The sequence below is a fragment of the Papilio xuthus genome, unplaced genomic scaffold, assembly GCF_000836235.2.
Source record: "Papilio xuthus unplaced genomic scaffold, Pxut_1.1 DF825783.1, whole genome shotgun sequence".
Classification (NCBI taxonomy): Eukaryota; Metazoa; Arthropoda; class Insecta; order Lepidoptera; family Papilionidae; genus Papilio; species Papilio xuthus.
The window spans coordinates 2538438-2559232 of record NW_013532866.1 but is presented as its reverse complement, the minus strand read 5'-3'; the positions used below and the strand labels follow the sequence as shown (position 1 = coordinate 2559232).

The 20795-nt window shown below is 35.4% G+C and overlaps 5 protein-coding genes across 6 annotated transcripts in view; 4 read left to right on the top strand and 1 right to left on the bottom strand.

Moving 5' to 3' along the window:
* The first annotated feature begins 223 nt into the window (after positions 1 to 223).
* Positions 224 to 9615, top strand: PIG-M (Phosphatidylinositol glycan anchor biosynthesis class M). The gene is made up of 3 exons (XM_013323071.1): positions 224 to 363; positions 7147 to 7298; positions 7826 to 9615. The coding sequence occupies exon 3, from the start codon at positions 8240 to 8242 to the stop codon at positions 9518 to 9520; it is 1281 nt and encodes a 426-aa protein (XP_013178525.1). The 5' UTR covers positions 224 to 363; positions 7147 to 7298; positions 7826 to 8239; the 3' UTR covers positions 9521 to 9615.
* Positions 419 to 2239, top strand: Vps26 (vacuolar protein sorting 26). Its single transcript, XM_013323070.1, has one exon. The coding sequence runs from the start codon at positions 577 to 579 to the stop codon at positions 1981 to 1983; it is 1407 nt and encodes a 468-aa protein (XP_013178524.1). The 5' UTR covers positions 419 to 576; the 3' UTR covers positions 1984 to 2239.
* Positions 9616 to 9622: 7 nt separating the features above from the next.
* On the bottom strand, positions 9623 to 11838 carry Tim10 (translocase of inner membrane 10). 2 transcript variants are annotated; one of them, NM_001312536.1, is given in 4 exon segments: positions 9623 to 10128; positions 10593 to 10784; positions 11302 to 11452; positions 11774 to 11833. In NM_001312536.1, coding segments are annotated over 2 exon segments (285 nt in total). In that variant the 5' UTR covers positions 10735 to 10784; positions 11302 to 11452; positions 11774 to 11833; the 3' UTR covers positions 9623 to 9985.
* A 125-nt stretch (positions 11839 to 11963) lies between these two features.
* LOC106125752 (zinc finger protein 675) lies at positions 11964 to 14702 on the top strand. The gene is made up of 2 exons (XM_013323069.1): positions 11964 to 12463; positions 13246 to 14702. The coding sequence occupies exons 1-2, from the start codon at positions 12281 to 12283 to the stop codon at positions 14593 to 14595; spliced, it is 1533 nt and encodes a 510-aa protein (XP_013178523.1). The 5' UTR covers positions 11964 to 12280; the 3' UTR covers positions 14596 to 14702.
* A 228-nt stretch (positions 14703 to 14930) lies between these two features.
* The window catches only part of GPHR (golgi pH regulator), a 13250-nt gene continuing 7385 nt past the window's right edge, over positions 14931 to 20795 (top strand). Inside the window, exons 1-6 of the mRNA XM_013323225.1 lie at positions 14931 to 15143; positions 15324 to 15487; positions 15704 to 15810; positions 16239 to 16342; positions 17416 to 17537; positions 17986 to 18212. Coding sequence (XP_013178679.1) covers positions 15102 to 15143; positions 15324 to 15487; positions 15704 to 15810; positions 16239 to 16342; positions 17416 to 17537; positions 17986 to 18212 — 766 coding nt within the window. The 5' untranslated portion in view covers positions 14931 to 15101. The remainder of the gene's footprint in view (positions 15144 to 15323; positions 15488 to 15703; positions 15811 to 16238; positions 16343 to 17415; positions 17538 to 17985; positions 18213 to 20795) is intronic.

The following is a 20795-nucleotide window of genomic DNA, read 5'->3' as shown; positions in this document are numbered from 1 at the left end:
AATACCAAAGAGTATGAGAAAAACCTTCAGCCACCAAAGATTGAGACAAAGGCACAATTGGCAGCTTTGGTCATAAGAAAATAAGTCTTTAATTTTTAAATAATATGCAAATAAAAATTAAATACATGTAAAACAATATCACAACCTCCTTATAAGTTTATACTCAGAATTTGAATTGTTTTATTAAAATACATTTTTAAAAGTTAATCTATATCTTTATTTTCTTGCCATAACAAAAAATGTCACATGTATACATGAATGAAATTTGAGATTTCGTTTTCATGTAAAAATAGATGTAATTTTTATATATGCCGGCCGACCCTTGTAAGAAATTCGCTTGTGAGATCCAGAGATGCCTTTCCGGTAAGTAAATTCATTATTATATTATTTACGATTGTCCTGCCGACAACCGACATGGATTAGACGCCATCTTTGCTTCAACCTTTCAGTCGCCTCCACAGATTTGCGGGCGTTTCATCGCCTATTTTCAATGTTTTGCTCAATTATATCATTAATGTTTGTGTCGAAAACTACGTAAAAAGTTTTAAGTGTCTTGCGTAATAGTTGAATGCAAAAATGAGTTTTTTCGGGTTCGGTCAGACGGCTGATATCGAAATCGTGTTCGATGATGCTGACAAACGAAAAGTTGCCGAAGTGAAAACGGATGATGGTAAAAAAGAGAAGTTATTGCTTTATTACGACGGCGAAACTGTATCCGGACGCGTTAATGTCACCTTACGGAAGCCCGGTTCGAAATTGGAGCACCAAGGAATTAAAGTAGAGCTCGTAGGTCAAATTGAGTTATTCTACGACAGAGGTAATCATCACGAATTTATATCATTAGTAAAAGAGCTCGCGAGGCCAGGAGATTTACTTCAGCACACATCGTATCCATTTGAGTTTGCCAATGTGGAAAAACCTTACGAAGTATATACTGGTGCTAATGTCAGATTAAGGTATTTTCTTCGAGCTACTATTGTCCGGCGACTCACAGACGTGGTTAAGGAAGTTGACATTGCGGTTCATACTTTGTGCAGCTACCCTGATGTATTAAACTCTATTAAAATGGAAGTGGGCATTGAGGATTGTCTTCATATAGAATTTGAGTATAACAAGTCAAAATATCACTTGAAAGATGTCATTGTAGGCAAAATTTACTTTTTATTGGTGCGCATCAAAATCAAACATATGGAAATATCTATAATTAAAAGAGAAACAACAGGGACTGGGCCGAATACATTTACAGAAAATGAGACAGTAGCAAAATATGAAATAATGGATGGTGCTCCGGTGAGGGGAGAGAGTATTCCAATAAGGGTTTTCCTAGCAGGGTATGACTTGACACCTACTATGAGAGATATAAACAATAAATTTTCAGTGAGATACTATCTGAACCTTGTACTGATGGATACAGAAGACCGTAGATACTTCAAACAACAAGAAGTTACACTTTGGAGGAAAAGTGATAAATCTAGATTACCATTACACAATCCACATCTACCACAGACATTGTCTCACCCTCCAAGCATGCCACAGAGACAACATAGTGTGTCAAGTGAAGAAAATTCTGCTAAAGGACTTTTACCTTCAATTCCAGAAAATGCTATGCAACGATCCGTCTCCCCACCAATGCCAGACATTAGCAAACAGAATGGCCCCAGTGAAATGGAACAGGAAAGCCCAGATGAAATAACAAAACAGTTATCTAACACACATATCCAAACTAACGAAGTAACTAAGTCAACTACACCTGATATTGAACACTCTGACACACATGAACAAGTAGCTGATAAACAAGAAATACCTGAAAAGCCATTGGTAGCAGAAAAACCACAAATTGCAGATAAACCTCAGGTTGCAGAAAAGCCTCAGATTGCAGAAAAACCACAAATTGCTGAAAAACCTCAAATTGCCGAAAAGCCACAGTTGGAGAAACCAGTTGTAAGCCAGCCCGAACCTATCGAAGCTGATTCAAGTCAATAACCTTTATGTACATGCAAAGTTGCTGCTGTAGCTGGCAATGTGAACTACATGTTTTCATATTTGAAAACAATTGTTTAAAGTTGAGAACAACTGTTTGAAGTAGAAAACAATTGTCTAGAGCATTGAGTATGTATATCAAATAGGTGGGCATATTATTATTGCGCTTTTTACAGTTTTATTTATATATTATGTAATTATTTTACTGTCTTGTCTCCAACTATTTATCTACAGACATGTAGAAATGTCATGTTATGTATATAACATTTAACATAACCTTAATGTTTATGTTCACAGAAATTAAATGAATTAGTAATATAAATAAAAATGAATACATAGTCTATACTATATGCTTTTTGTTAAGATGTCATTGATACATAATATAATTTTTCCATTAAAACATATCAAGATTCTATAAATAACAATACTCATAATAAATATTAAGACAAGATAATTTTTTCCCCCGAGTATTAATGTTTTAAAGTTGCATAATATGTTAATTTGAACAGTCCATTTCCGACGAATAGTTGTTCTTTACCATGATATATTCTTGTGTTTTTAGTAATATTCATCTCATTCATTGCATTACTAAATTGTAATAAATGAATGTTTATCCAATATTATTTTATCAATTTCATTCAACCTATGTTTATCACAGTTTTATCTTACTGTTTTAACAAGTTTCTGTACTAAACAAAAATATTAATTCATATAAAATACAAGTTTACATTTCAGAGATTGCATTCAACTTATATTTTCCAATAATATTTGCAATGAATGTCAAAAGTTTTGTCGCTTTGGGAAAAAAATTAGGATTTACTCGCATCTGGATCATAGCCATGCCCATAGAATATTTCCTGTGAGTTTTACAACTTTATTTATTATTTAATGCTATTGCATGTCGCCATTTTCTTTTAGTAATTTTTTTAAAAGCGATTTAATACAAAAATATGCCATTAGAAAATAAAATAGATTATGACTATTTATATCAGATATCGGGATAAATAAATAAATGATTATGCTAGGTTTATATTATTCCAGTACAGTAGGACAGTGGAGCTGGTACTATACCAGTTGCATGCCAGTGCTGAATTTGATTGACTACTGTTGTACTGGCATAATGTACACCAGTTATTACTGTATAAAAAAAATAGACTATTTGAATATTATAAAGGTTTTTAAACTAGTCATTGTACTCGTAAAAAAGTTAAAAGCAATAAACTTTCAAAATTGTCTTAAAATATTGTGTGTATTTGGATATTAATATTTAATATAATAAAATAAGCTATAAAAGAAATTAATCTTATAAGTATTAGAAGAAAATATATTTATTTTCGTATTTTAATAACACTGATTTTATCTGAATTATTTGTTGCACAAAAAAGTGTGCTTCATTAGAGATTTGCACATTTGCGTTTTAGTAAGAAATTATATTATATATAAAATTTGTAAATTGCTTAATTCATGAAATGTCTGCTCTTCATAATATTCTCAGTCAAGTTATACAGGATGTTTGGGAATGAGGTGTACAACAGAGTACCACAGATTCCTTGGTCGAAATATGATGATTTAATTTAACTTACGTCGTTTGTTTTACAAAAGGTGTAGTTTATGATGACATAAACAGTGTTTTTAATATGAATAAAATCTATGTAATATTTTTTGTTACATTTGAATCAATATAAAGTAATTAGCAAACTTTAGAACCTTCTAGTGGCTAAACGAAGCAACTTTGGATAGAAGTAAGTTGTACATGTTATTCCCGGACACCCTGTATATGTTCACAATTGTTCTGTGACATATTTTCCAGTATATGTCCACATCAATTTGTTCCAATTGACAATGAAGGAAGTGCCTCGCTGCCAATTGAATGGTCTTTGGTACGAAATGAAAGTGATTTATGAATCGATTTGATATTGATAAAAACTAAACCGCGTTATTTCTGTGACCTTGAGAACTTTACATTCATAATATTAGCTGCTATTATTTTACAATAATTAATTTTATCAATTACATAACATGTGAAAAAAAAATGGCCGCCATGTTTGTTTTTATCTTCCCTTGTTTATTTTCGGCCTTGGATTGTAACTAGATTTTGAAGTTCTTTAACGATTTTAAAAAGTAAATGCTATTCTTTAATTATTCAAATATTTTAGTTTCTTTCAATGACCGCACTGTACTGTAGTGGCCTAAAGACGTCGAGCAAATATTTAATTTACCCAGAACTTAATTTGGCACATCAGCAACAAGAGTAATCTTATGTATGAAATGCCAACTCAAGCACCGGGTATATTTTATCCATTTTGTATTATCTGTATAGAAAATGGCGATATGAATGTCATATATCTATATGTATTTATATATTATTGTTTGATATGTAACAATGCCTTTTATAGCATAAATTTTGCAACTGTAGATGTAAAATCTCATATATATGTAAAGGATTATAAAGAAAATAGCAAGAAAATATGTCCTGTATGTTTGCTATGTTAAAAATTTTATTTAATTAACAATAATAAGAATCTATAAGACTATAGTGTGTAAAAAGTATACTAAAATGTGTAATTATAATGAAATAACATATAGTTATTAGGTTTTAAAAAGTTGTTGACTCGGATGCATTGGAATAATCATGAATTTAAATAAATGGTTTCATTTTGATATATTTGTTTGCTATAACAAAAAAGTTTTATTGTAAACTTAAAACAGATAATATAATTTGTCTTAAGAAAAGACTAAGGCACAGTTTCCATATGAATATTAATATTCTGACTGGATTCTTTAAAAAAATCTATGCTTAAAGACAAATATCTTTGAAAAAAAAAACAAATTGTTCTTGTCTATCTTTGGTTTTGATCGTTTGTTTTTTTTATTCAATAATATTACATATGTTAAAAATATTATCAATTCGATGTTCTATTTTCGCATTTTTTTTAATCCATAATATTGTGAAAAATATGTCCATATATTTAAATTTTTGATTTATTTATAAATGTCTTAATGAAATTAAATAAACATTAATAGCAATTGTATTGTTGCGAAGTTAGTGGGTAAAAGACGGGCGGCTGTAATTTTTCTTTAAATATTTTATAGTATGCCATGTTATTTAAACTGTTATAACTCGTAATCTTCACATTTCGTTTTAGTATAAAAAAAAACGCGAGAAATCTCTGTATGTCTGAAGTTAGAAAGAAAGCTTAAAAGAGTGAAAGAGACCAAGATATACAATGGAAAGAGAAAAATGTATATCAATCGCTGACCTCTATAAATGGACTGGCTGTAAGACGTAGTATTTTGTGCCTATTTGATTTTCACCATTTTGGCGCTAATGGTCGCGGTTTATTGTTAGTGGTGTATATTCGAACTAATTATGTAGATTGATTTAACTGTCACGTAACATCATCAGGCACGTTTAAATCGGAACGAAGAAAAGATGTCATTTCCAAGCAATCGCCTATCCATTTATAGAAATCAGTGTTTTAGCTTCGACTATAACTTCAGAGATACAAAGATAACGCGTACTACTTGTATAAAAGTATCCTTTTTTTAAGAGTTTAAGAGCGCATGTCGATTATATCATATTGTTAATAAAATATATGTATAAATTGCAGATTTGTTTTTAATTTTGATGAAACAAAGACATATGGGTAATCAAAATAATTTATTTAATTTCACAGTCAGTTTATAAGTATAGTCGGTCGATACGAATCATAAATAGAAAATCTTTGATTTTTGTTTGTTTGCATTGAATAAGTTGCGAAAATACTAAACCGATTTGAAAAATTCTTTTACTCTTTGGAAGCTACACTATCCCTGGTTAAAATAAGCTGTATTATTACTAGATTTTGGTATCCTGCACAGACAGACGCGGGCAAATGTTAGTCTTATTATAAACTTGTGAAGTTGTCGGTCGGTCGGTGACATGGTATATGCTTGACGTCCAATCGATAATCAGAGCGCTGACCTCTTTGGACACGTGTTACACAATACTCTTGAAACATAAAACAAATGTAGAAACAGTATTATGTAGGGATTAAAAGTATATTTTTAACAACCCATATAGTACCCATAATAGTGTTGCAAAATTTACAAGATTCTAAATAATTTTCAAAGCTTGAGAAATATGTTGCCTGTCCATTTTATTTATCGTCTAATACGGCTTGTTATTCAAAAGAAGTCTTAAATAAATTACATAACATATCTATGTAAATATAAATTTAACCTTTGAATACTTTTGAACAGGTACCGTAAATAAAAACTTAACCTTTTGACGCCACGTTCGAATTATGAAGTACACAAGAGCCAATTCGTTCGTTCAAGTTTATTCAAAAGATATTTATATTTCCCTAACATAATCCATCAACAGTTTGAAACCTGCATATGCTATACGTTTCCTGATAAGCTGTTAATCATCGTGTAGCCTTGATAATACATTGCGTCATTGTGTGGGCGGGTCAATTCACTTTAAAACACCAAATAAGGTTAAATTTAGCTTAGGACTTTAAAAATGAACACACTCTCACTCTGAATTGTTAATTAGTGAAGGGGTAAATGATTATAGATTTAGTTGGACAAACTACACTAAGGTACAGTTTGATTGATTTTAGTTTTATTAAATGCCCCTAAGTTCGACAGTTGGACCCGTAAAAAACAAGAAGGTAGACATTACGAAGTTTCATTTGGCACAAACTTGGTACTTAAGCAAGATGTTGTATATTCATATCAAGATCCGTATATTAATATAATCTTTAATATCAATGAGGGAACTAGTTATATAATCATTTCCAGCTTCGCAATGTTGATTCTTAAGATTCGAGCAATATTTAAGGTTTAAGCTCTAACCAGTCTAACAACCCTCGTCGTAGTCTGTTATTATATATCGGTTTGAAACTTAATACCGTCTTAGTGTATACGTAATCTAACAACTATTTTATAATACAAAAATAAGTCGTTATAATTTAAATCTTGGTTAAAGAGCTAAGAATTGTATCGAGAAAGATTTTCGTCAAATTAGGAATCGTAAAATGATATTTTTGACGTATCTATGTTTGTTTAAAGATATGTGTGAAGTCAACCAGCACTGGGCCAGCGTAGTCAATCTGACAGAGTAGGCTTCGAGTCTCTTGGAGGGAACTTATAGTGATAATGATTTTTTTTGTCCTGCAGAAAATAAGTTTCAAGAAGTGCGTTGTGCCCGAGTCTTCGAGTCTATGCGACAGTGCTGCCTCAAGTTCAAGCACATATCGCTGGTATGCGAGGGTTACCGCCTCGAGCCGAGAGAGTTTGCGCCTGTTACAGACAGGCCTGATAAGAATTAGGTAAGAGTTATTTGAACTAGCTGCGTTAGGTTGGGAAAGATACGACGACGGACCGACCAAGGACGCCGGATATAAAGGGGCGCCTGTGATACCATGTCTTTGGAAGATTTTCCCAGACACCAAAAAAAGGCGCCGCAAAAATTTCACCCAGGGCGCCGGAAATGTTAAAACCGGCCTTGGTGATTTGTAATCGGGTTTATTATCATAGATGTATCATTCTGACTACTAAAAAGTATTTTCTTTCTTGCAATTGCTTTTATAACGTGATCCAAATATCCACGGAAACAGTTAAAGTTGTATGAAAGGTACATTTTATGCAGACAACGCCTCAATGGGCACACATTGCATCAAATTCTAAAATTATTTCTTCTATTCGCTTAAGTATAAAGATAACTTAAATCGTCGTTGTATCTTTTATCTAATGAACATCTCGGAGTCGTAGTAAAAATATGTTAATTACACAAACGTTGAAAACCTGTTTTAACTCTAAGGTATGTTATTTGATATGAAATCCTTTATTTTTTCAGATAATTATGGAAAATCCTCGTCGCAGTAAGACATTGGGTAAACGAAGTTGGATCTTTAAATATCCGAGGACATTTCAAATCACATTTACGACTTTGGGAATAGCTATATTTTTTTCTAAGCCTCTGTACGATTGCTTTATAAGACCAAGAGAAGAGTTTGACTTTACCGAGCCACCGACCACGTTCAAGAGACAAATACAAAGTGGTAACTAAGTATGGAATCAGTTATTAAAGCGCGGGAACGTTTGGCAAAATATCCTTTAATATTCGTCAAGTGTTCCAAACAGAGTGCACTGTATGCGCGTTGTGTATTACTTAAAGACGAAGTTAAAAAGGACGACTGTGCTCAAGAGTTTAAAGAATTCTACATTTGTTTACAATCCGCAGCAAAAGAATTAAAAACGAAAATTTAAAATGGACGTTCTTAATGACGTCATCAATTTGCCATTCAGCTATCATTTGATAGCGGGATTGGCAATACGATTAGGACTTATTGTCTATGGTGATTACCATGACAATTATTATGATGTTGCCTACACTGATGTAGATTATAAAGTGTTTACGGATGCCGCTAGACATGTTTTGGCGGGTAAATCCCCTTACGCGCGTCACACTTATAGATATAGCCCGATCATTGCTTACCTTTTGATACCAAATATTATGCTACATAAAGATTTTGGTAAAATTCTCTTTTCAGTCTTTGATATACTTTTAACTATAATTTTGAAGACATTAGTTGAAAATCAATTGAAGTCCAAAGAAGGTGGAAGAATTTCTAATTATTGTTCATATTTTTGGCTTTACAATCCATTGAGTATCGCAATTTCTACAAGAGGTAACGGTGATTCTGTGTCCTGTTTCTTTATTATACTATCGATATTTTTCTTGCAAACAGATAAGGTGAAGAGTTTAATTAAATACGTCTTATCCGGAATATTATTAGGTATTTCAATACATTTAAGAATATATCCTTTAGCTTTCAGTTTTCCTATGTACCTTTCATTGTGCGAGTACAAAATAAATCGAAACACAGATCTTAAAACAGGATTTCTTGCACTATTGCCCAATAAAAAACAATCGCTTTTAGCATTAAGTTGCATTTCCACCTTGGTTATAATGACATATTCAATGTTTTTAAAATATGGCTATGAATTTCTATTCGAAACTTATATTTATCATTTATTCCGAAAGGATACGAAACATAATTTTTCAGTCCTTTTCTATTACTCCTATCTGACAATGGACGAATTGATATTAGATGTAGTGAAACATATTTCACAGATATTCGAGTTATTTATATTGTTTGTGATAAGTTTATCTTTTGGTTGTGAAGCGAAAACTTTGCCCTTTGCCTTATTCTGTCAATCTGTTATTTTGGTCGCGTTCAATAGCGTGATGACGTCACAATATTTCATTTGGTTCCTGTCACTTTTGCCATTGGTAGTCCATAATCTAAGATTAAAACCATTTGTTGCTTTATTATTGTCTATAATATGGTTCATCGCACAAGGTGCATGGTTATTTTATGCATATTTATTAGAATTTAAATGCCGAGAAATATTTATATTAATCTGGCTGAAAGGTATTGTTTTCTTTTGCGCAAACATTTTTATATTGGTACAGATTATAAAAAGTTACTCGCCCGAATATCGGTTTGGCATAATCGATTATCCTTGTGGTGTGAAAAATAAATAATTCATTATTAAAGTAGTTGTAATATTTTGTGATTTCTAGTATAGTTTGTTCTTAGTAGTTTTAGTGATTGGAAATGAAATAAAAGATAAAACTTGCTTTTACACAATTTTATTTTTAACATTGTCTAATATATTACTAAGTTAATAATACCCATGCTAACACAACACCATTGTCAAATCGAAATGCAATGAGTAAGAAACTAATGTAAGCACAGATAAAAGTCGTTTATTTAATGACTTGTGCATTAAAATCCCGAAACTATTTGTACGTTCTCATATCTATGTAATAACTTGCAGTAATTTTTTTAATTAAATGTACAGGGTATAATCATTGGCAATAAAATTATATTGATGTTCATAAACAAAAAAGAAAAAAAAGGAGGTCTGTTCTAAAATAGAAATAAAAAAAATCCATATTGTCTATGGCACATTTTACTGCAAGTTATAATTGTTTCTGATACTTGTACTATTTTTTGGTTTCTTGCAAGTTTATTTTGGTAAGATCTTCAGAGTCTCCTTGCGACATGTTTGACAACTTCTTCCCGATGCGTTCATGAACATCTAAATATTTCGCAACACAACGATCCAAGCAGACTGATTCGCCTTTCCCTATAACAGAAATGTATAGAATACACAACAAAATAGTGGTAACTCACATTTGGATGATGTAAATAATATTATTATGTATTTGTTAGATATTCTGGCAGAATACATGCTATTTATGATACTAGAAATATGTAAGGTTCACTTGGGATAAATTTAATTCACATACATATTTACTTGATAACTCTGCTATAGTTCAAAACATTTAATTAATAAAACATGAGATACTTGTATTTCTGTTCAGACTAAGTCATAGGATGAGATGGAATGTGGATGGCTATAAACATAGAGGAAGGCCAAAGAAAGTATGGATGTTTGCGTGAAAGAGGATGTGTGTAAGAAGGGGGTAGATTCAGATATGACAGCTGATAGAGATGTATGGAGGAGGAGTGTACATACTGTGCCGACCCGCTATAGGGATAAGGGCAGGTTGATAACTAAGTTGTGAGCAAAAGCTTTATAGTACTAACCAAGTTCGGGCTCATGGTACTTCAAGGGTATGCATTTCCGATGACAGGCGGTGACTAGACGATTATACATGTCTGACATCATCTCAATCTCCAACTCCTGGACCAATTGCAGCTTTGCGGGGTCTAATTGTGGTACTGCCATCTTTGATTCCTTCCTTCGCTCACTTCACTCTCAAATACTAAAGCAAATATCTGAAATAAATTATATTTCTCAATTACCTATAACTTACATCCTATCTCTTTGTATTATTTTATGTTAATTTTAATAGACATTAAGAGCTCTGTATTAATAAGACTTGAAACCACAAGCATGCATGTGTAGATATATTAATGTAGAAGTGAGAAGTGTGTCAGGACTGTGCCAAATGGATGTCCTTGGGCTCTACCTAAGGTTTATAGTGTGATGTAGATAGTTTACTTACCACATCTGTTCTAGTGTTTTGGATATAAACTGTTTTTGAACACTGGTGAAAAATCCTAATATCAGTTTAGAGTTATATCTTTGAATCTTTAAACTTTGGAATCTACATAGGACTAGGACAGGAAATATTTAAATGTGTAGTTCAAGACACTGAAAATGTATATGTCTGGTTTTAATATAGAATGACAGACATGATATATTTTTTTTATATAATAGAATTTCAATATTTGGAAACATAGAGATGATAGATGGTATTAGTGACATATTTTGTTAATAATTTTTACTTACATTTTCTCACAGTTTCCTGTACAAATCAGGATATTCTCCTTCGTTAGCTCTGCGCATACGTTCGCGCGCTTTCATATTCTCAATACGGCGGTCATTTACGTAGTTTTTAGCAACCACGAAAAGAGATAAACTTGTAACTGTTATTCCTAACCTGAAACATACAAATATCGCTTTGTAGTATTACAGATATTGCAAGTTAATTTTAGCGTAAAATAAATATTTTATTCCGATTCATTCTAATTTACATACAAATATCCTGATCTAATTTTCTACAGTACGTATGTAAACTAGATCAATAAGTAGCATAACACAAACTATGAGGATATAAGTACTTTTTTAATATTTTTAATAATTATCTAGTATATTTTGATAACCTCTAAGATCAAAAAATAAATTTTGGGCTCACCACCAAGAATATTCTTTGTGAATAACAAGGAATAATATTGGAAATATTAGATATATTGGTAGTTACCACGACAATGTTATTTTTCCAAATTTTCCAAGCGACATACTCTGCTCAAAGAAAATTTCGCAACAGTGACAGATTCCTGAAAGAAAAGAACATAATTTTTAGGTTAACATTTTCCATCGATTTAATTTTCATAGACAATGTTGTGGTTGGTAATTCAGTAATTCATAAAATCAAATTTATTACCAATGTTAACGAGATTAATTTTTCATTTAATATGTTTCATTTCTCAACGGTTGGTTAGTAATATTGTTAAACTATTTTTGTGATTGGATTGCACCAATTAAACGAAAACTTTGGTTATGGTTACTCGTTTTTTGATGGGGTGCTTGGTGCTTGTCAATAAATGTCTTGAGTAAATGTCAGTTCCTTGTAGTTGTTTGGCTTAATATTTACTAATTTGTATAAAATCTAATACTAAAAGTCGTGCTGAATACGATTTATTTGCGTAACATATGTAACCTCGTTACCACCATAACAGTATTGTGAACAAATCGATTATATTTTGTCATGAATTTCATTAAGAAAGCGCTTCTTCATATACTATCAAGAAAATATGAATATTGTTGTTTATGCTTTGAATCAATTAAAGTAAATGGCGTTAATATTTACAATGAAGTGGAAGTAAAAACAACGCAATCGGAAAACCATGTCAAACTGTCTGAAATATTGTTTTTGTTACTAGGAGAAGAGGTAAGTGACGACCACAAGTAACTCATTAAAAAGTTATAAGTTTGAGAAGCTTGTTTGAAAAAGTTTATAACGCTTTATCCACATATGTTACATTGCGACCAATTTCAAACATTCTTCAAACAATATTTTGCTATTAAAATAATTTTTTACATGATTTAATCAAAATGTTATACAGTGAAACCTGGTTAAGTGAGACATCAAGGGACCTGCAATGTCGTTTCACTTATAGAGGTATTCCACTTACCCAGTGTGCCAGATATACAGGTATAAATAAATATCTGTCTCATTTACAGAGGGTTCTACAAAGAGTAGATTTTGGCACATTAAATTCGGCACAAACTTCTTTGTGTGTTTTCCCACTTTCATAAACGGATATTAACTTCAGTTTTTCAAGTAATGATAACGATTGTAGCTTTTGTTTTGACATTTTTCAAATAAACATCTGTATGATAGTAAAGCGAAACTAAAACTGAAGGTAATTGAAGTTCAAAATTTGTACTTACGTACTTGGAATGACGTGTGGAATTTGTGGGTAGAATAAGAATGAGTAAACAAACAATGTTATCTATGATGATAAATCGAAAGAACAAATCCCAGATATAGAGGTTTACCTCGTCCCACTAACAGAGGTAATTCAGTGCCAAAGTGTTGGGGCCTCAGCATGAGTTCCAGTTATGGAGGTTTCTCACTTATCCAGGTCCCACTTAAGCAAGTTTCACTGGATAAGCTTTTAAGTTGATAACAGCTAATTTCAAACATGAATAACTTAACTTTTGTTTCAGACTTTCAGCAATTTCCTAACCTCTGATATAATTTGTGAAAGATGTATGAAGATAGCAATAAAGAGTTATAATTTCATTAAAACTACGCAAGAAAACTCAGAACAGTTATCTAAAATAATTAATATACTTTCCAATTGTTCGGAAAGTACAAAACATGAAAGGGATGCATGTCAAACGCTTTACATTTCTTTAGATCCTGAAAACTACACTAGTCAATTGTTCTATGACTACAATCAACTTTCAAAACCATATTTAACTAATGCTGTACAGAGATTTCAGTCTCTAGTCAACACGGAAGAAACCCAGCAAAACTTAGAGTTCCAATCTGAAATAAAAATAGAACAAGATGATTACTTTACCAATATTGAAAAGATAAACCATAAACACAATATTAGAACAAAGAATAGAAATCACGTGGCAATACCTACTAGTGAAATGCTTTATGATAAAAATAATAGGCAAAATTTAATATGTAAAGGCTGTTTAAAAGATTTTCCATCTTTATCCAACTTGAGAAATCACTACATAAGAGTACATGCACCAAAAGCCTTCAAATGTTCAGTGTGTCATAGAAAATTTGGTTCCCAGTCAATCTTAGAAGCTCATAAAAAGGAAAGCCACTGTACTCTCATATGTATGGAGTGTGGCAAAACATTTCATAACAGACATACACTTAGGATGCATGAAATGGGTCATGATGGTCTCAAATTAGTATGTCAAGCTTGTGGCAGAACATACAAAAGCCATACAACATTCAAGAAACATATAGAACTGAATATTTGTGGTCAAAAAACCCGAGCAAGTCCTGCCGAGGCTAAGTTTACATGTGATTATTGTAATAAAAAGTATACTCAAAAGGTGTCATTGAGGGTTCATATACAACATGAACACGGTACCTACAAAAGTCATGATTGTAAATGGTGTAAAAAAAAGTTCTGGGCACTTAGTCGGTTAAATGCACATATAGTGAAACACACACAAGAAAAGAAGTTTCATTGTAACATTTGTGGTGGTAGTTTTGTTACAAAAGAGTCTTTATTGTATCACACGCGTATTCACACTGGTGAGAAACCTTATAAATGTGACCTTTGTGATAAAAGGTTTATTTCATCATCTCGGAGAGCTGAACATGTGAAAAATCATCATTTAAATGCCACTTTGGAATGTGATATTTGTCATCGCAAGTTTAAAACACAGTTGTGGTTGGACAAACATAAAAGCACACATCTAGACAAGAATAATGGCACAAACGTAATTAGGCAAGCTCTAGCTAACGATTATGAAATTCAAATATTGGAGGAAGATAAAATTTATCTAGATGTGTCTGATTGTGAAGATTATTGCTTGTGATTACCAGGAAATGTATGAATTATGTTACCCATGCTATTTATTCTAATTGTTTCAATAAAGTATTTTGCTAATGATTTTTTAAATTTTATTCTAACATGTTTTTCTAGCTGACCAAAATTATGCGGACGTTAATAACTTCCAATGTCTATAATAGTTGTGAAAAAATATTTCAAGTATTCGTCTAATTCAAAATTAATAATTTCAATACTTTATCTATGAATTACATGTGTTGTTTAATTTTTATTGTAAATTCCTTAAAGGTTATATAGTCTTTTTAACTTAAAATGCTGTGTCTACATTTGTTTGATTTTATCTGTGGAGCACAGGTGTCGACAGTATGTCAACATCAGCTGGCGAATACAGTACTATAGTATACTTATTATACTCTTTGGGCGAATATTCAAACTGTCATATAAAAATGCTGACAGTAAGATATTTTTGCGGCAGATGTTTCTAGCCGTTATTAATTCATAAATCAAAAAGTAAAAGGATTTATAAAATACAAAATGACCTTTATGGAAGATACACTCATTATTTTGATATCCCAGGTATGTAAATGTGTTAGGTTACGCGTTTTTCAATAATTTTTGTAGAGATACATTAAACGCTTTTAATACCTCTTAAACGTTAAAAAGTTGTAAAAGAATATACAAAAACAAGGTTTTCATGCTTAAAATAGTGCTATTTAATAATTATAACATAATACTTTTCATTTTTTTTTTTTCCAGGTAATATTTTTTGTGGGTGGATGGATATTTTTTGTGAAACAATTGTTTCGTGACTATGAAGTTCACCACACACTTGTTCAACTCATATTTTCGGTTACATTCGCGTTGAGTTGCACAATGTTCGAGCTTATTATATTTGAAATCATAGGATATTTAGACACAAGGTTAGTTTTACAATAATTCTTATTCATTATCTTAAATTTTGTATTCCCTTTTGTTTAAAGAATAGTAGGTAGAGAAAGATCATAGTTTTCTACCTGTAAAAGTTCCATGTGCCCTTGCATGCTAGTTTTAATACTTATAATGTGTTCTTTTTCTAAATCAACATGGTTTCTATGAGTTTGTTTAAGATCAGATGAGTATATAGTTAATTCTTTCAGTTCCAGATATTTCCATTGGAATTTTGGTCTATACTCCTTGTTGTTTATGGTTATAGCTCTGATACCTTTTTACATTGCCTACTTCTGCATCAGTAATGTAAGATTTGGTAAGTGAATTCTTATAAACCACTAGATGTCATCCATGACTCCATCCTCGCGGAATGAAAAAAATTCTTAGTAGCCTATGTGATCTTCCAGACCAGACTACAAATTTCAAAGAGATAACATCAAACAAACATCTATCCATCTAAACAAACTTATAAAAAAGGCCTAAACACTCACATGTTTTCCTGATGTGTGTGTATTATATGTGAGCTGAGAGCCGCGTCCGCGAAATAATACCAGTCCCACTCACCCTGATGAAGAGCCCCCGATGGGTTCGAAACTAGTTGATGCCTTATGTCTCACGAAAGTTTGAATAATTTAACATCCATTTAAACATTCGCATTTATAATATTAGTGTGATTATTTATCATTGATGTTTTAATTTAGTTTTTGTTAAGTACTAAATTTTTATTATCACTTTTATTTTCAGTTTCCAAGAATATTATAAGACCACTAACAATGTTTGTGTGGTTCATTTATTTATATTTCTTTTGGAAAATTGGAGATCCTTTCCCTATATTGAGTCCAAAACAGGTAAATACTAATTATTAATTTTATATAAAGTTTTTAGTAACAAAAGTAATGAGTTTGTATGGCTATGAAAATAGAGGAAGACCAAATAAAGTATGTATGAATTGTGTGAAAGATATGTGTAAGAATGGGGTGAATTCAGATATGACGGCTGATAGAGATGTATGGAGGAGTACATGCCAAGTTAAAGTAGAGAAAAATGTAGGATGATCTTTATATTTTACAACATTTATATTTAAAATTAAAATATTTATGTTCTATTTAAGAATAAGTGTTTTTAAAAAATAACAAGCTGTCAACCGCAACTCCGTCAGTGCATTATTAAAAAACTTTATTATTATTCTATCCCAAATTTACAAATACAGAGATAGCTTCTAACAAACATCCATCTATCCGTCCATCCAAATATTGACATTTAAAATATTAGTATGATTGTTTATTATTTCATATTTGAATCATCAATTCATTCAATGGGTTATAGACACTTTTATTGTAAAGTTGTATATTGTTCTTTATTTGGCCATGCCATGCGGTACAAGCTGAGCCTGTAGCCCATTGTCGTCATACATATATATATATATATATATTTTTGTAATTACTGTGTGATTTGATGTATTTGTGTGATGGCAATAAAGTAGTTTTATTTATTTATTTATATAAATAAATTAATTTTTTAACAGTGGTAGAGTCCGCTTTAACATCTTTGCACAAATTGTCCTCACCCGGTGAAATACCACGACCACACAGAAGACAGGCGTCAAGTGGAAGCAATTCCAAGTACAGTTTGATGAGTGTGCGTCCCGGTGGCCTAATTTAGTTCTCTTTCCCTTCCCACCCTTTTTCTTATAAGGAATGGATGGGAAGAGGAAGTGGACTTTCCGGATGAGAGGATGCATGGAAAGGGAATTTTTTTCTTACTGTGCATCCTCTCCTCCGTCGATGAAAAGTAAGCAACACATATGCAATTACGTATGTCTATGGGCAACGGTCACTTCGCTATTTCAGCGATTTCAGGTGGCTCGTTTGCCATCTTATGATATAAAAAAAATCTATAAATATCATACTTGTATTTTTAGGGTATATTTTCAATAGAACAAGGAGTGTCACGAATAGGTGTCATTGGTGTCACTGTTATGGCACTATTGTCTGGCTTCGGTGCTGTCAATTATCCATATACATCAATGGCTATATTTATAAGGTAAATTATGTTTTATTAATTTAAATGTTTACCGCACCTCTAAAAATATTTTTTCATCTGATTAACTTAAAAATGAACTAAAGGACAAATTAAATATTACTCAAACTATTTATTGAATAGTATGTTTGCTTTGTTATTATATGACTAGCTGACATCCGCGCGGTATTAAAAAAACATAGTTAGTAGTCTATGTGTTCTTCCAGACTATGTTCTATATGCATATCAAATTTCATCGAGAACCGTTCAGCCATTCTGGAGATTACTTCAAAACATCCATCCATCTAAACATTCGCATTTATAATATTAATAAGATTTTATTTTTACAGTTTGAATAATTTTAGGACTCTATTTCTTAGTATAATAATTTTCAGATTCCTCTTAAGGATTGTATGTTTTGGGTGTAAACTAGATCATTAATAATTCTAGAATAATTTTTTTTAATTTTCAGACCTGTTACACAAGCAGATGTATTATCGATTGAGAAAAAGTTACTGCAAACAATGGATATGATACTTGTGAAGAAGAAAAGGATAGCACTAGCGGAAGCTAATAGTATGGGAGGGAGACAGCAATACAATCTTTTAGACCAATCCGGTGTCAAGAATAGAGGATTTTGGACGAATATTTTATCTAGTGTTGGCAGCATTGCTAATCCACTCAGTCATGGAAGTGAAAGTAAGTTGTCTCTTTTTTATTACTTACAAACGATAAAGATAGTGATAATAGGAAAATTGACACTGACTAAAAGTGAGGTTATAAAATTTAATAGTCTAACTAAATTTTTACTAAGTTATCCAACTAAGTAAATGTTTTACTACTAGCTCTGTTTAAGACGTTTTAATTTAGCACGTAGATAGCAAGAGTTTTTTTTTTGTTAACGCGGGGAATGCGTTTATGCACTTCGCCGTACGTGCTGCGGGGGCAGCAGGGACGGTTTCGTGTGGGACTCCCGGCCTGGGAACAAGACCGGACTACACACTAAACCCCGCGGTGTTCTCCTACGCCCAACCGGACCGTGGCATCTACGTTAGTTTATCCACGGCCCGGCTAGGGGGGAGCCCCTTGGTAGGGGCTCGACACGTGTAGGGAGGGGTCATATCTTAGACCCCTCCCATCACCCTATGATGAAACCCTCCGCAGAACACGAGAGGAGGGCCATCCGCCACAATCGGCGCGACAGGTCCCCCGACCCGTGGCGCATGGCACTCTCTAACTTGATTGTAGGGCCTCCGCGTACCTCGCACGCCAGCGGCCCCTCGCTGGAGCCCTGCGGGGCGGCAACATCTCGTCGGCGCGTTCGCGCTCCCGCAGGGCCTCTCTTTTGGCCGCCATCACCTCGCGTGCGAAGGAGACGACGACGGCCCAACTCTGTTCGCTGCCGGCCATCGCACGTATGACGGCCGACAGCGACAGATCTCGCCCTATTGCGCCAGTGAGCGTGGTGCGTTGCGCGTCCCAGCCCGTGCACATGGCGAGCGTGTGCTCTGCCGTGTCCACGTCGCCGGACGCGCAATGGTGACACTCGGGACCCGATTCAATCCCCACAACTTCACACAGGTAACGGCTGAAACAGCCGTGCCCTGTGAGAAGCTGCGTCAGGAAGTAAGTCGGTTACCGGTGCCTCGCCTCCACCCACTGGCGCAGGACGGGGCGGACAGCCTCGATGAGCCGTCTGCTCACCGAGGCGTCCGCCAACCTCTCTTGCCATCGCCGGAAGAGATCGTCGCGACCTTCCTTCCTCCAGCGTACGATCTCTTCCGGGAGGGGCTCCTCTCCTCTCTGCCGCATCAGGGCTCTTCTCCGGTAAACCTCCGCTAGGACCCCGGCTTCGAGGTCTCAGGGGAGGCTACCGGCGATAAGGCACGCCGCCTCGTACGACACGGTGCGGTACGCTCTGGAGGCCCTCTGAGCCATGGTCCGCTGCGCACGCCGCAGCAAGACCATGTTGCCTTGGCTCAGGGGCCTCGTCGCTCACATGGGCGCTCCGTAGAGCGCCTTAGAGCTTACCACACCATCGGCGAGCATTCCTGCATACTGCACCAGCTTTGGTGCCAGTATCCGGAAATGCTCGCCGAACCCCCATTTGCTGTCGAGGACGAGACCAATATATTTCATGGTCCCCCCGACAGCAATGGGGGTGCCGCTCACCGCGATGGAATATCCGCGGGGGGCTTAGTCCGAGGCCCATGAAAGAACATGGCCTCGGACTTCTCCAGGGCCACGCTCAAGCCCAGAGCCCTGATGCGGCGCACTACATGGGCCGTGCCCGCAGTAGCGAGCACGCCTGCGTCCCGGAACGTTGGGCCCGACGCGGTGACCTGGGTGTCGTCGACGTAACAAAGTACGCCGACACCCCGGAGATTGGCACCGCGCAGAACCAAATCGTATCCGATGTTCCACAGGAGCGGCCCGAGGACCGACCCCTGTGGAACACCGCACGTCATGTCCCGGCGGACTACTTGGTCCCGGGCCGGGTAAAAGATGGCCCGGTCGACGAAGTAGTCCGCCAGGACTCGCCTGAGGTACCCCGGGACGCGGTGGTACCTCAGCGCCTCCGCGATTGTCGTCCAGGGGATCGTGTTGAAAGCGTTGGCGATGTCCAGTGACACCGCCAACAACACTCCCCCCTGGCTGACAACCTCCTCGACCCTATCCTCGAGTCGGGAGATGGCGTCGACGGTGGACCGCCCGCGACGGAAGCCGAACTGGCCGCCGCCATGTGTGCGACGAGGCGTGCCGCGAGCACTCGCTCAAACAGCTTGCACGCCTCGTCGAGCAGCACGATGGGGCGGTAGGCCGACGGCGAGTCGGCCGGGCGCCTGTGCTTCCTGAGAAGCACGAGCTTGCCCGTCTTCCACCGCCGCGGGACCCTCCCGGACGTCAAGCACTCCGACAGCAGGGACAGCGTCTCCTCCTTGAGGACCGGCACCACATGGGCGAGGACCCGCCCGGGGATGCCGTCCGGGCCCGGGGCGCGGTTCTTCAGCCTAAGCCTAAGAACCGCAGCCTCCAGCTCGGCCTCGGAAACGGGCGGGACTTCCTCGCCCGCTGTCGCCGGTCCCGAAGGATCCGGCGCCGCCATCCTCGGTGGCACCCACTCCTCCCTCGCCGGGAAGAGGGAGCCGACCACCTGCTCTGTAAGGAGGGGCTCGAGGGACCTGGTCAGCGGGGGAGCCCATGGTCGGAGCTTTTTGCTCACGACCTTGTATGGGCCCCCACGGGTCCTGCTCTAGGCTCTCGAGCCACTCCTTCCAGGCC

Bases quoted from the DNA above. Each gene is read 5' to 3' on its own strand.
- LOC106125752 (XM_013323069.1), top strand. From the start codon at position 12,281: ATGAATTTCATTAAGAAAGCGCTTCTTCATATACTATCAAGAAAATAT. The intron at 12,464-13,245 runs GTAAGTGACGAC...CTTTTGTTTCAG, and splicing joins TTTTGTTACTAGGAGAAGAG to ACTTTCAGCAATTTCCTAAC.
- PIG-M (XM_013323071.1), top strand. From the start codon at position 8,240: ATGGACGTTCTTAATGACGTCATCAATTTGCCATTCAGCTATCATTTG.
- Tim10 (XM_013323072.1), bottom strand. From the start codon at position 10,734: ATGGCAGTACCACAATTAGACCCCGCAAAGCTGCAATTGGTCCAGGAG. The intron at 10,129-10,592 runs GTTAGTACTATA...TTTCTGTTATAG, and splicing joins GTACCATGAGCCCGAACTTG to GGAAAGGCGAATCAGTCTGC.
- Vps26 (XM_013323070.1), top strand. From the start codon at position 577: ATGAGTTTTTTCGGGTTCGGTCAGACGGCTGATATCGAAATCGTGTTC.